This window comes from Bos taurus, chromosome 22, assembly GCF_002263795.3.
Source record: "Bos taurus isolate L1 Dominette 01449 registration number 42190680 breed Hereford chromosome 22, ARS-UCD2.0, whole genome shotgun sequence".
Classification (NCBI taxonomy): domain Eukaryota; kingdom Metazoa; phylum Chordata; class Mammalia; order Artiodactyla; family Bovidae; genus Bos; species Bos taurus.
The window spans coordinates 50,933,415-50,949,138 of record NC_037349.1 but is presented as its reverse complement, the minus strand read 5'-3'; the positions used below and the strand labels follow the sequence as shown (position 1 = coordinate 50,949,138).

Below are 15,724 nucleotides of genomic sequence, written 5' to 3'. Positions count from 1 at the left end.
GGATATCTGTGGTGTAAATGGGCAAGCTAATCTTTCCTGCATGATGGGCATTCTTCCCAATATTTCTTTTCCTGGCAATAATCTTTGACATATGTCCCTATAAAGGGACATGTGTGTCTCCTTTGCTAAAGGAGATACAGCCTCTGAAGAACATGAAGAGCACAGGCTTACTAAAATGGACTCTAGAATAAGATTTTCCAGTTGAAGGGCCCAGATGTGCAAATTACTAGTAGAGCCCGTTGAGCAACAAAAGGGCCCTGAACTGCAAACTGGATCATCAGGCCCAGGAGAGTGGAGGAGAGGCTGAAGTTCAGCACAGTGCACCATGACAAGTCTCTGGGTGGTCTCTCCTACACGCGAATCTATTCCACACACCACTATCTGATTCTTCTGAATACCATCACTCAGGCAGGATTCTGGAAATTTTCCCACCACAGACCATACCAACTCTTCACTTCAGGAAGACAGTCCCTTTGCCCCCTCCACTAACTCCTCTCCCACAGTTTTCCCTCCTCTCATGTTAACCTAGGCATACCCCTTGTGCCCACCCGTAGCTCTGCATTCATGCTGTGCCATTCTGTCAATCTAAGCTATAAACAAGAGATCAAATGCCAGTTTTTCCACAAAGATGCTCCTGTTTTAACCCAGAACGATTTCTGAATTCCCGCCTGACTTTTGTGTTAGTATACATTCACACTTGATTATGTTGCTCTATAAAGAGTTTATAAAGAAACAGAAACCATGAGTTCTTACTTCCACCAGATTATCAGCCATCTGAAGCAATGACTCTGTCCTATTCTACTCCTAGGCCTGACAGCTGGATTTTAACAGGTCCTTAATAAAGTCACCTAGGATTAATACACTGTTGCCTCTATGAAACCACTTGGCCAGCTGTTGCTTATCCAATCATTTACTGCTTGAGTTTCTGAGTGTGGTCCCTGGTCTGACAGTGCTTTCTTGGTGCCAGCTCCCTCACATGCACTCCCAGAGCACCTGTGCTGAGGCACATTGCCTTCAGCAGTCTCATGAGACCAGAGGCTCTACATCTAGTCTAAATGTCTGCTAGACAAGGGACCAGAAACTTTACTAATAGTCTTAACAGGCGGACCTATGACAGCCTCAAGAAGACTAACAATTACCAAAAAGAGCCAAGCAATTTTAAAATTAAAATTTCGACAGGTCTATTTTAGCAACTTATCTATAAATCTAAAATCATTTCAAAAGAAAAAGTTAAAAAACTTAGCTCAACATAGATGCCATGACAGAAAACTCATTAACCATGACCTATCTTAGTATTTTTAAGAAACATAAAAATATCATTGGAAAGTCCCACTTGTAAAGGTTGCTTATTTAAGAGTCCCAAAGATAATCACTTTTTTCTTTTTTTCGGCCATGCTACAAGGCTAGAGGATTTCAGTCGTCTGACCAGAGATCGAACCCATGCCATTTGCAGTGGGAGCACAGAGTCCTAACCACTGGACTACCAGAGAATTCCCCAAAGATAATCACTTTTAACAGGCCCACCAGGAAATCTTTTAGATCTCCTAATTCACCTATACTGTGTCCAGTGTAGTCCATCTTTAGATGACAACTAAAGAAGGAACAATTTAACAGCTTCTCCACTGTAATGAATTTACAGCCTGTGTGTTCAACTACAGAAGTTCCACTAGATCTGTTCATTTGCGATGCAGAAAGCAGCTTCTGGGACAAAAATAACACTTGGGGTGACCCGTTAGTCTCAACCTAAAACTTTACTTTTCCTAAAAAGAGACCACAAAAAAGCACTCTGAGCATTTACCCCCAAAGCAGTTTCTGGTCATTTACCTCCAGACACCAGGCTAGAATGCCTGCCTATTCCATACCCTCACCCCGTTCCCTCTCCCCAATCCTAATTAAAACACTAAATACTGTATTACTACTGCAAGGCCAACATCACTCTAGTAAACAAGCCAGAGGTTGCCAAGCAAGTTCGGTGTGGCACTGGGCCCCAGGGAGGCAGGCTGCCCTACAGGTAAGTCTCACTTACTGAACAAGTAACCTGGAGCTGCTGCTGCTGCTGCTGCTGAGGCGGCGGCGGCGTCTGTTCCTGGGGGGTCTGTTGCTGTGGCTGCTGCTGGGGGTCCCATATATGGACAGTCTGAGCTGTATTCTGGTATGTGCCTGCCACGGCCTGCACAGCCACTGGAATGTGGATGTTGCCATTCATGAACTGTGCTGGAAAGAGAGAGTTTGCAAGGGTCTGCACTACCTCTTCATGGGAGTTTTTCACTACAGATGTGGTGCCCACCATCTTCTCCTTGTCATCCTCCAGCTTCACAGCTGCCAGGGCTGTGGGTGAGCCACTGACGTGAACTGCGTTGTAGGCTTCCTGGGGAATGGCAATGTGGGTAATGCTCTGCTGCTGAGGGTCCCCCCGGGGCTGGGCAGAGTAAACAGGTATGGTCCAAGTTTCTCCTGTAGGGCTAGTAATGGTCCCAGTGGCACTGTACAGGTGGGCACTGTCTACCGTCAGTAAGTCGGGCCTCAAAGACACGTAACTCTGCTGCTGGCCCTGTGGAATGGCCAGTACAGTGGCCACTGGCTGCCCTGAGATGGCGTAGGACACAGTGATGGGCATGTCCACTTTGCGCTTCTTCACTGGCTGGAGGACACTGGCTGTGCCAACCCGCCGTTCCCCTTCCCGAGGTGAGCCCTGCTGAGACGGCGGTGGGGAAAGGGCACCCACAGTCTGGATTTGGATCTGCTGACCCCCAGCAAGAGACTGGCCAGCCACCAGCTGAGCCTGGATCTGCTGGTGCGGGATGTGCTCCTCCGGGATCTCTGGAGCCTGGATCTGCTGGGCCGCCTGCATGTGCTGCACCTGGATCTGGGCCGCCTGCAGCTGCGAAGGGCTGGGGCTCTGCAGAGATGGGGTCTGGATGGAGGGGGCTGCCGGCTGTGCTGCTTGGCCTTGGATCTGCACCTGGACGTGGATGGGCTGCTCAGCAGGCTGGTGAACGGTGAGTTGCGGGGAGAGCTGCTGAGCCGAGACCTGCTGCGGAGACTGCTGTACCTGTACCTGTACCTGCAGCAACAAGATGTGGCAGTGAGTGAACTGGACAACACAGAGAACCCAGTCCCGAAGGGCAGAGATCTCAGGCAGGAGCCCTGCGTACTGTGAGGAGGAGGGGCTGCCATACTCCAGCCTTCTGAGGAAGCCGTAATCTCTGAATATGCTGCGTTCAGAGCAACACACAGCCACCTGAGAGCACTCAAGACTAGCACACGAGAAATATCAAAACTCTTGCTCATTTCTTACCTTCTTTTTAAAAGTCAGCCCTTTTGTTTTCGCATACTCATATAGTAGTATAAGAATACAATGTATAAATATATACTTAGGTGTATATTCAAAAAATAGTTTATCCATGTGGTTAGTGATTGAAAGTGTGGGGACGTTGTTCTAAAGGGTCAGAAAGAGAAGTACATTCCACAGGCATTCAACTCCCAACTCAGGATCAAAACTACTCCCACCACAGACAAACCACAGTAGAGACAAAATACTTGAAATCCCTTTATGAGACATCTCCAATTTTGCTGCTGTAAGACAGGCACAGATTCTTTAGAGCGCTTATTTACGATACCTTTATTTTACAGGAGAAGCCACTCGATTCCTGATAATTTAATCTAACTAAGGTGACTATATCCCAGATAACACATTTCTGATGATAATGCAGTTCATGTCTTACTGCTGTACTTCAGCACACAGAATGGCATGAAAAGATGCTACACATGGTATGTAACTTTAAAACAGACCATATTTTTCCATCAGACATTTATCTAAATTATTCTGAATGCATGTAGGAATTAGGAAGGTAGAAAATAAGAAGGTAGATCAGTGATTGTATACATCACAAAAGATAACCAAAGATGATGCTGGGACAATTGGCTGTCCACATAAAAAGAATGAAGTTGGACTTTTTTCTCACATCATACACAGAAAATGGTAAAGGATCTGAACAATTCTCCCAAGATAAGAAAATGGCTGGCAAGCACATGAAAAGTTGTTCAACATCATTAACTGTCAGGGAAATGCAAAGCAAAAGAAGATACCATTTAAACCCACTAGGACAACTGTAATAAACAGATAACAGGGGTCTCCCTGGCGGTTCAGTGGTCAAGACTTTCAATGAGGTGGGCCTGGGTTCCATTCCTGGTCTAGGAACTAGGATCCCACATGCTGTGTGGCACAGTCAAAAAATAAAATTAAAAAAAGAAAAAAAAAAGACCACAATTTTTTTAAGAATAAAAGATACTGTTGGCACGTATACAAAAAAAATTGGAATTTTCACACACTGCTGGTGGGAATGTAAAATTGGTATAGCTGCTTTGGAACAAAAGTCTGGCAGATCATAAAAAAGTTAAACATAGCATATGACAAAGATATGAAAAACAAACCGTATGACCCAGCAGTTGCATTCCTAGGTACATACTCAAGAGAAATAAAAACTATACTCACAAAAAACTTGGACATAAATGTTAATAACAGCATTATTTATAGTAAGTGACAAGTGGAAACAACCCAAATACCCATCAACTGATGAATAAAATAAAATGTAGTACTTCCATACAAAAGAATGTTGTCTAGTAAGAAAAAAATAAAATGCTGATAAAAAGCTACAACACAGATGAACCCTGAAAACATTATGCCAAATGAAGTTAATCGCAAAAGACTACATATTGTATAATTCCATTTATATGAGTGTCCAAAATAGGCAAATCTACAGAAATAAAGTAGATTAGTGCCTGTCCAGGAGATAGGGATTGGGGGAAATATGAAGTAACGGCTAAAGCCACAAGCTTTCTTTCTGGGATGACGGGAATGTTCTAAAATTGATGTGATAATGGTTGTACAACTCTGTGAATAGACTAAAAACTATTAAGTTGTACACTTTACATGGAAATGAATGAATTGATATGAGAATTATACATCAAGAAAGCCATGACTAATTAAAAAAAAAAATCATAGGCAAGGAGGAAGTTATATAAAGAGCATAGACCTTGAGAGCTGACTTGAAATGCTGCTGTACTTTCCTGGCTACAAGTCCCTGAAGCTTCTGTTTCCTGAGGAACAATAAAAAGGGCCTACCTGCTTACCTCCTCACAGAGTGGTCATGAGCATGAAATAATCTTTACTGACATATAGTAGGTGTTCAAACGGAGAAGGCAATGGCAACCCACTCCAGTACTCTTGCCTGGAAAATCCCATGGACGGAGGAGCCTGGTAGGCTGCAGTCCACGGGGTCGCTAAAAGTTGGGCACAACTGAGCAACTTGATTTTCAGTTTTCACTTTCATGCATTGGAGAAGGAAATGGCAACCCACTCCAGTGTTCTTGCCTAGAGAATCCCAGGGACAGAGGAGCCTAGTGGGCTGCCGTCTATGGGGTCGCACAGAGTCGGACATGACTGAAGTGACTTAGCAGCTTAGCAGCAGCAGCAGCAGGTGTTCAAAAAGTTGGTTTGCTTCCTCATAAGCAGTACACCAGTGAGTCTCAAAATGTAGTTTCCAGGCCAACATCATCATCACCCATGCAACTTGTCAGAAATATAAACTTTTAGGTGGAACAATTAAAACAGAAACTCTAGGGAATGGGATCAGCAATCTGATGCATGCTCAAATTTGAGAATCAGTGCTTTACACCAAGGACATAAAGGAAAGTATGAAGCCAATTACTAAAGAAGAGCTGCTTTCAAGTTTTCTGGTCTCAGGACTCTTTTAAAAAAATGACTGAAGACGCCAAAGAGCTTTTCTATAGATAGCAATATTTACTACATTAGAAATTAAAACTAGGAAACTTAGAAAAATATTAATTCATTAAAAATTACCATATAAACCAATATAAATGTCAACATAAATCATAAATTCTTATGAAAAGTAACTTTATTTTCCAAAACAAAAAATCTATAATAAGAGTTGCATAAAATTTTACATCTTTGCAAACCTCTTTAATGGCTGACTTAATTGAAGACAGCTGAATTCTTTGTATTTGCTTTTGCAATCTGTTGTGCACACATCACACATGGTCTCTGCAAAACCCCACTGTACACTCATGAGAGAACGAGAGTGAAAAAGGCATATAAACATCTTCATATTATAATAATAACAGCCTTAACTTTAAGGAATCACTCTTAACACTGTAAGAGCAATTAAAATTTCAGAGTGCTGGGAACTACCAGTCCCTGAACTACCCTTTAAGAATCACTGTTGTAGAGTTAAATACACAGTATGTTTTTTAACTATATTATTACTGGCTTAGAAACAAAAGTTCAAAATCTGGTTATTATCATTGAATTGTAGTTCATATTCTTAATGATTTTACTCTATCTCTTTACAATGACTTTTCCTAGAAAGCATTTATCAATATTCAATCTTCCAACACAAACAAGTTAGCAAAGTACTAAGGAATCAGAACTGAAGGCATTTACCCAAATGAGGCATTTACTCAAATCAGAATAAACAGGTAAAGATAATCTGATGCTACTTTATATCCTAAGTAGTTAGAATTTACAATTAAAAGAGTAAAAGTTAAAGCACTTTCTGACATTTCCTTACCAATGTCAACATACTGTACAGGGTATCAATTATATGTTTATAACCTTTACCCATTAAGAATCATGTCAATAAAAAATTAAATATTACTTGTAATACCTTTCATATCTTTATTTATATAAAAATATAACTTTTTATCTGATTAGGTAATTACTACAGAGTCACTGCAAAATCACTGCAGAGGGCAAATGCAACTATGAAATTAAAAAACATTTGCTCCTTGGAAGAAAAGTTATGACCAACCTAGACAGCATATTAAAAAGCAGAGACATTACTTTAGCCAACAAAGGTCCATCTAGTCAAAGCTATGGTTTTTCCAGCAGTCATGTATGGAGGTGAGAGTAGAACTATAAAGAAAGCTGAAAGCCAAAGAATTGATCCTTTTGAACTGTGGTGCTGGAGAAGACTTTTGAGAGTCCCTTGGACTGCAAGGAGATCCAACCGGTCCATCCTCAAGGAAATCAGCCCTGAATATTCATTGGAAGGACCCATGCTGAAGCTGACACTCCAATACTTTGGCCACCTGATGCAAAGAACTGACTCATTTGAAAAGACCCTGATGCTGGAAAAGATTGAAGGCGGGAGGAGAAGGGGACGACAGAGGATGAGATGGTTGGATGGCATCACCGACTCAATGGACATGAGTTTGAATAAACTCTGGGAGTTGGCAACGAACAGGGAAGCCTGGAGTGCTGCAGTCTGTGGGGTCGCAAAGAGTCGGACACGACTGAGCGACTGAACTGAACAGAGTCACACTGAAAATCTGAAAAGTCAGTGAAGTAAAAAAAGTTTTTTAAATTTTACTTGAACTTATGAGGAAATGAAATTAAAACTGAAGGAATAGCTGAACTTTGAATATTTCTTCACACCAAGAAGCTCTGACAAGATTTCTCTTAAAAAGAAAAAAAAAAAAAAAAAGACAAAAATCTAAGACAGACATTCAGAGCTGATACTGTCTTTATTAACTACTTAATTTTCAAGGTAGGTAAACTGTCTCAGAAAACAAACTGACACACTGAAACCTTAACAAAAAATTAAAGAGAAAAAAAAGGCAGTTTGAAACTTAAGCTTAGATTTGAAATGATTCTAAAGAAACACAAAAAGAAAAAAGACCATCCCAAAGATACGCATGTACTAGGAAAGTGATATATTGATGGGGGAGAAGGACATTTCCGGAGAAGGTGAATTTGGTTTTATTGTTTTAAAAAGCACTATTTCTTACCTTCTATCAATCCCTCATAAATCACACTATATTTCAGTTCCCTTCACATCTGAATCCGTACTTCTCATTCAGCAACCCCCACCATCTTTCCCAGAGTTTTTCAATTGCTCTTCTTCCCCTCTGTTGATCAGAACAGATACACTTTATTATCCATCTGGGCTTTTGATGACATAGTATGTACAACGCTAATTACTTTCTTCTTGAGCATTCTGACTTCCTTTTCAACCTGGACAGACTGCATTCTAAGTCTTCTGTACAGACTTAAGATTTAGATTTCAATTCTGAGCTGGTTCTGTTTCTTTTATTCTCATGACTTTTTTAAAAATTTATTTTTTAATTGAAGGAATAATTGCTTTATAGAATTTCGTTGGTTTCTGCCAGACATCAACATCTCATGACTTCTTTCCTATATTTTTTTTTTTGATTGAGTATATTAAGTTTTTCAGATATGTTTGAATGTGGTCTTCAGATTAGCAGCATCAGCACCAACCTGGAATTTGTTAGAAATGCACATTTTCTGGAAATGAAAAAACTGCTGGAGATAACTGCATTGCCAAATTCACATCAGCATTATTTACAATGGCCAAGACATGGAAACAATCTTAAGTGTCTGTCAATACAATGAATATTATTCAGCCATATAAAGGGGGGAAATGCTGTCATCTGTGACAACATGGATGAATGGTGAAGGCATTATGCTAAGTGAAATCAGAGAGAGAAAGACAAATACTACATGATCTCATTTATATATAAAAACCTAAAAAAAAAAACAACCCCAACCAAACTCAGAAAAACAGATCAGATTTGTGGCTACTGAGGCAGAGGCAAAGACAAGAGGAATTGGATGAAGATGGTCAAAAGGTACAAACTTCCTAGATAACTAAGTACTAGGGATTTATTTATTTAGTTGGCTATACCAAGTCTTAGTTGCAGCATGCAGGATTAGTTCCTGACCAGGGATGGAACCCAGGCACCCTAAATTCTCATTACAAAGGAAAAAATGTTTCTTTCTTACTCTGTATATGAGATGATGGATGTTAACTAAATTTATTGTGGTCACCATCTCATGATATATATAAATGAAATAATTGAGCTGTACACCTTAAACTTATACATTGCTGTATGTCAACTATATGTCAATAAAACTAGGGGGCAGGGGGATATAAATTCTCAGCAGTGACCCCAGACCAGCTGAATTTGTAGTGGGAGAAGGATGGCCATTTCTGTTTTAAGAAACCCTCCAGGTGATTCTAATGTACCCTGAAGTTTGATAACCAATAGTGTAAAAGTTTTATTGGACCTCACTAGCTTAGGTTCTTCGGAGCAGGCAATGGCATCCCACTCCAGTCCTCTTGCCTGGAAAATCCCATGGACGGAGGAGCCTGGTAGGCTGGAGTCCATGAGGTCGCTAAGAGTTGGACAGGACTGAGCGACTTTACTTTCATGCACTGGAGAAGGAAATGGCAACCCACTCCAGTATTCTTGCCTGGAGAATCCCAGGGACGGGGGAGCCTGGTGGGTTGCCATCTATGGGGTCGCAGAGTCGGACACAACTGAAGCAACTTAGCAGCAGCAGCTTAGGTTCTTAACCTGTTTGCAGATGAATAATCTATTTCCTTTTCCTCAGTGTCATTCAGAACCTAAGTAATACAGAGCTCAACACAACATAAGGACTAAGTACTCCAACTAAAAAGCAATGAGAAAAACCAAGAAGTAATACATGTATTACCCCGCTTAGGAATCTTTTCTTCCAATCACTGACACTAAAAACAGTAATATTTTTTGTTCTGTTCTGTTTTTGGCTACTTTGAGTATAAAGCCAGTATTTTATGTAAGAATAAACCGGCTGAGTGTGCTGGGTCAATTCTGAAATTCCATCCCATAAACAATTTTAAAAGTTACTTTCTTATTTCCACAAAAAAAAAAGAATAAACAATTCTTCTCTCGTATTTCCCCAAAGCTGCATTTGTTACACATTTTTAGCAATCACTTAAAATGTGGTTAGTCCAAATTACATTGTGCTCACAAGTTCAAAACACAAAAAGATTTCAAAGATTTGTGCCAAAAAATGGTAAAATAATTTATCAACAATATACAACTTAATGCTGAAATAACATATTAGTTTAAATAAAATGTGATTTTATTTTTTTAAACGTGATTTTAAAAAGTCAATATCACCTCATTCTTCCCTCTTTTTCCATTTAAAAATTTTTTCTTGAAATATAGTTGATATACATCTTTCCCCTCTTGTATAAAACAGGCTACTAAAAATTTTGGAGAAGGAAATGGCAACCCACTCCAGTACTCCTGCCTGGAGAATTCCATGGACAAAGGAGCCTGGTAGGCTACAGTCCATGGGGTTGCAAAAGAGTCAGATACAACTGAGCAACTAACACTCACACTAAAAATTTTAGAATAACAAATGTGACTTACATTCAATTTCATCCTCTGAGTTTCACTGAGGAGGGACTGAGGAGAGGACAGTGCTCAGTGTGGCAGAAGAGATCCCACTAAGTGAGGAATCACAGCACCTGGGATCCAAATACACCTGTGCCTTTTAACAACTAGTCCGCAAATCCTTGGCTGAACTTTACTGTTCAAAAAAACGCTCTTCTGAAAGTGGTAAAAATCTTTATCCAAGTATCAAACATTTACCAAATTCTTAATATACAAATGAATAATCTACATATGGTGAGGGAAGAGATTTAAACATGGGTAAAAGGCTAACATGTCCACTGACAGACAAATGGACAAAGATGAGATATATATACATTTATATATATATAAATACACACACACACACCACTATTCCTCAGTCGTTACAAAGAATGAAATAATGCCATGTGCAGCAACATGGATGGACCTAGAGATTACCATACTAAGTGAAGTAAGTCAGACAAATATCACATATATCACTTCTATGTGGAATCTAAAAATATGACACAAACTTATCTTCAAAACAGAAACAGACTCACAGATATAAAGAACAGACTTGTGGTTGCCAAGGGGGAGGAGGGGGGGAAGAGGCAAGTATTGGGACTTTGGAACTAGCAAGATGTAAAGTATTATATATAGGATGGATAAACAAGGGACTACTGGATAGCACAGGGAACTATATTCAATGTCCTGTGATAAACCATAGTGGAAAAGAAAAAAAAATATATATATATGTATGTGTATGTGTAACTGTGTCACTCTGCTATATAACAAAAACTAACATATCATCATAAATCAACTATACTTCAATAACATTAAAAAAGAAAAGACTGGACATGAAGGGCCAGAAAAGGCAGCAATAAACGGCCCACCAATCTGAAGTGATGATCAGGATCTCAATCAGCTCACAAAATGCCAGTGAGAGAGTAGCTGATTTTAGTCCTATTTTTGGCTGCAGAATACACATTCTGACTTCTGCCTCCCCCAGGCAGAAGCTGGAATCACTCTTTCAACATCTCCCGCAGCTAGAGTGCAGGCCTGTGACCAAGACTTCCCAATTTAGACACTGCATGAAATTTGGACTCAGAAAGGAGCAACATGAGGCAGCAGGAACCACAACCTCCTTTTCTGGTGAGAGCGGAGGACTGTGGCAGAAATGGAACAGGATGGCATAAATCCCAATGAGAGACCATGGTAGGACAAGGACCTGTGCCCAAGGGTGTGGCTGCACGTCTTTGGCAAAGCCAGCCAGCAATGTGACCTGAGTCCTTTCCTGGCCGTGCAGCCTCCAAAATCCATTCTCTGACCCTCCTATAAATTTCCTGAGCTAACTACTACCCTTTAGCCAATTCTTCTGAGTAAACTAGGAGGAGGGAGGTGGGGGACTAATTGCCTGATACTTGTAACTAAAAGTCAAAACTCAGATGGATACAGAAGATGTAACAAGTTGGAAACTTTAAAACAGTGTTCACGGGAGGAGGGAGGAGGGTTCAGGATGGGGAACACATGTATACCTGTGGCGGATTCATTTTGATATTTGGCAAAACTAATACAATTATGTAAAGTTTAAAAATAAAAAAAAAATAATACAAAAATTAAAAAAAAAGAAACAAACAAACAAAAAAAACAGCGTTTACCTTAGGAGAGGAAGATGTGCAAAGCGGTACTAGAGATCTGAACTGCACCTGCAAAATTTTATGTCTTAAAAAAAAAAAGGCAAACTGCCAAAAACAGCACAAACACTTTTTATAAAGATTTGTCTGGATACTTTTCAAATGTCTGAAAAGCAACTAGGGCCCTAGGTAGGAATTGAACTAATGAGCAGAGCAGGAAGAAAAAACAACAGTAGCTATGATTTATTTATTGAAGGCTTACTATGTGCCAGGCGGTGTACTTAAGACGTAGCATTTTATGTAGTCCTTAAAATAACTACAATATAAATTATTTTATTCTTATGATATAGATAAGGAAATGGACTCAGAGGTTAAATCGCCTGCCTGTGACCACATATCTAAAGAATCAGAGGAGGATCAAACTCATCTTTGTCTAAGAGCCAAGCCTGGCTCGTAATTACCTTCTTCCTCACTCTCAGCAACTCTACACGGTGGTGAGAGGATACTGCTGCTAACTCACTTCAGTCATGTCCAACTCTGTGCGACCCCATAGACAGTAGCCCACCAGGCTCCCCTGTCCCTGGGATTCTCCAAGCAAGAACACTGGAGTGGGTTGCCATTTCCTTCTCCAATGCATGAAAGTGAAAAGTGAAAGTGAAGTCGTTCAGTCCGACCCTCAGGGACCCCATGGACTGCAGCCTTCCAGGCTCCTCTGTCCATGGGATTTTCCAGACAAGAGTAATGGAGTGGGGTGCATTGCCTTCTCCCGGTGATGGGTTAGGGAGTGACTATACCAGCACAGAGAGAATGTGCAACAGCAAAAGAGGAAGAGGGACAGAAGTTGGGATGACAAATGAAGAAGAGCTGCACTTTGATCTATGAACCTTGAGATCTTTACTTTTAACAACAAAAGAGTTGAGTGCTGAGAAATCCCCTTCCTCAAAGCATCCTACATTGAGTAGGACCAGACTGAACCAGCCTTATCTGAAGCCTCAGTTCCTGCCCTGGAGAGAAATGTAGGGAAGAAACAACCAATTCTGTGGGTGCTAAGTAGAATCAGACTCCTAGAATTCACCAGTGGGTCTTCTCTCTGGCACACAGATTTAATTCCATGTGGACGCTTCAGGAAGTACCCAACTCAAGAGGGTTCTTGAACGTGAAGTTTCAAATGAACCATTTTCACCTAGCTCAGGCAGACCTATCCACAACAGGAAACTTAAACCTTTCCTAGTATTGTACAAACTGTTAAGGTATTTACATGAGAGCGCTACCTTTTGCCTTCAGATAGTACCCCCGTCTTAAACAAACATATGCTACTTGATATAATGAGAAATAACAACTTTTGGTCTTTTCTCTGATTCCTCGTCAGAGCTCCTAAGACCTTTGTAATTTTCGAAGTGATAATATAAATGCTAGGACCATATTATGTTCTAATGAGGTGACTCTTGGTGGGTTCCTGGATGAGGGCTCATCACCTCAAAGACAAAGCTAAGACTAGAAACTTGATACTTTCAGCCCCACCCCCCTTTCTCTGGAAAGGGAAGAGGGGCTAGAAATTGAGTTACTAATCGATCATACCTACATGACGTAGCCTCCACAAAAATCCCCAAAGTAAGAGGTTTAGGGAGCTCCTGGGTTGGTGAATATATCCATGTGCCGAGAAGGTGGTACACCCCACCCCCATGATGAAAGAAGCGCCTGTGTTCATAACCCTTCAGAACCTCACCCTATGTGTATCTTTATCTGGTTGTTCATCCATATCCTTTATCATTTCCTTAATTATATAATAAACTGGTAATGTGTTTCCCTGACTTCTGTGAGCTGTTCCAGCAAATCATCAAACCCAAGGAGGGATAGTAAGAACCGCAACTTATAGCCAGTTAGTCAGAAGTACAGCTGAGATAATCTGGGACTGGCAACTCTGAACTGGGGGTGGGGGTGGGGGGCAGTTGTGTCAAACTGACCCCTTAACTTGTGGGGATCTGACACCAACTCCAAGCAAATAGTGTCAGAACTGAACTGAATTATACACAAGCCAGCTGATATGGAGAACTGGTCATTGTGGAGGAAACCACACACACATTTGGGGGCCAAAACTGTTGAGGGTGGTAGGAACAGAGACTGAACAGACACAGTGAGTTTTACTCTGACAGCTACTCTAATTAACCTTTGACACATACCTTTCTCTCCCATCAATTCACTAGAACTATTCTAGGGATATAATTACTTTGTCAAATATTATGTGGCTGCTTCTAGACTGGAAAGATGAGAAATTTATGGGGGCAGAACAAACTCTCTGGGATGGTGACAGATGGTTTTAAAAAAGCAATCTAATTTTATCACTTTGTTTTTTTTAAGGTAATCTAGAAAACTGCCTCTGCCCTCAAGGCAATAAACTGTTTTGAAATTTCAAATGACGTTAAGATAGGCATAATTTTACATTCTTATCAAAAGGGTTAGGTTGAGACACAATACTATGGGCAAAGAGTCTTAACAACTGAACTGAGAAGGCAGGCCTGCTCAGCTCCGTGTTTCAGTGGACACATCACCTCTTTAGTCTCATCCTTTTACTCAGTGCACTCTACTTACGCAGCCATTCTGCTGTTTTTTCAAATGAGCAGGCTCCTGCCTTAGCGCTTTCTGACTTCGAATGCTCTTTCCTCAGATAGCCATATGGTTCATTCACCAACTCTCTTTGGTCTTAACTCACATGTCACCAGCATATTAAGGCTCACCCTGGCCACCTGCATTTGCTCTGTTTCTCTTTTTCATTTATCACTATATAACAAGATTTTTTAAAATCTTATGTATCATCTTACCCCTCCCAGCTATAATACATGTTCCACAAGGTCAGGAAGCTTCGTCTTGTTCAATGTTGTCCCTAAGCATCTAGCAAAAGGCTTTACACATAAACACAAATACATGGAGGTGTCTAGGAAAGAGAAGAAAAGGTTAAAAAACCATAGTCCTACACAAGTTCAAAGCAAAATATTCCCAAGCAACACCTTTTTTTTAATTACAAAGAAGTTCATGTTTAATCAAATAATTTAATAATTTAAATAATCAAATAATTTAATAATTCAAGAACTCTTTCTTAGTCTCCTACCCCTTCAATTCCTCTCAGGCTTTATTACTACTATTTAAGGACTACCACATTCTACATATGTTAAAAGCCAGTGATACTAAACTGCTTATAACACTCTACAATCTGTTAAACATCCCACTTTGTCAACATACATAGATCCACCTCATTCTTCTGGCTACACAGGACAATATACTACAGATGTATCATTATTTCCCATGTCCTTTACTGAAAGTGACTTGTTCCCAGTAGCACTACTATAAGTAATGCAGCACTGAATATCCTTATACACATGTTTATCTGTGAACACAAATGTAAGGCCAAAGGTATGCATACTTAATACATTTGACAAGTATTGCCAAATTAACTGTCAAGAAAATCCCACTAATTTATCCTCTCATACCTTTACTGCCCTGGGTAAACTCTTCATAAATGTTTTCCTATCTAATAAATAAAACATATTTCATTTTAAAAACTTACACTTCCATAGTCACCAGAAGCATGAAGTGTCTTTTCATATGCTTACTAGTACAATCTGTATTTCTTCCTCCATGAACTACCTATTTATATTCTTTGTTCATATTTCTAATTATTTTTTCTATTTTGCATGCTCCTTGTGTAGTAGAACCAGTAGTTAGGAGCACAGACTCGAGTTAAAACAGCTTGAGTGCAAATGCTAGCTACGGGAAGATGAGTTAACCTTCGTATGTCCCATGTGCTTATTTTAGTTTCAAAAATATACTTTAAAGAAAGAATATATAAACCTATAAAAGAGATCAGAAAA

At 40.1% G+C, this 15,724-nt stretch overlaps 1 protein-coding gene across 6 annotated transcripts in view; it reads right to left on the bottom strand.

The window, feature by feature from the left end:
• The window catches only part of QRICH1 (glutamine rich 1), a 42,204-nt gene that overhangs the window by 13,432 nt on the left and 13,048 nt on the right, over positions 1 to 15,724 (bottom strand). For all 6 annotated transcript variants that reach the window (XM_059879604.1, NM_001098015.2, XM_005222783.5 and 3 more), the window contains 1 exon segment: positions 2,027 to 3,064. In XM_059879604.1, coding sequence (XP_059735587.1) covers positions 2,027 to 3,064 — 1,038 coding nt within the window.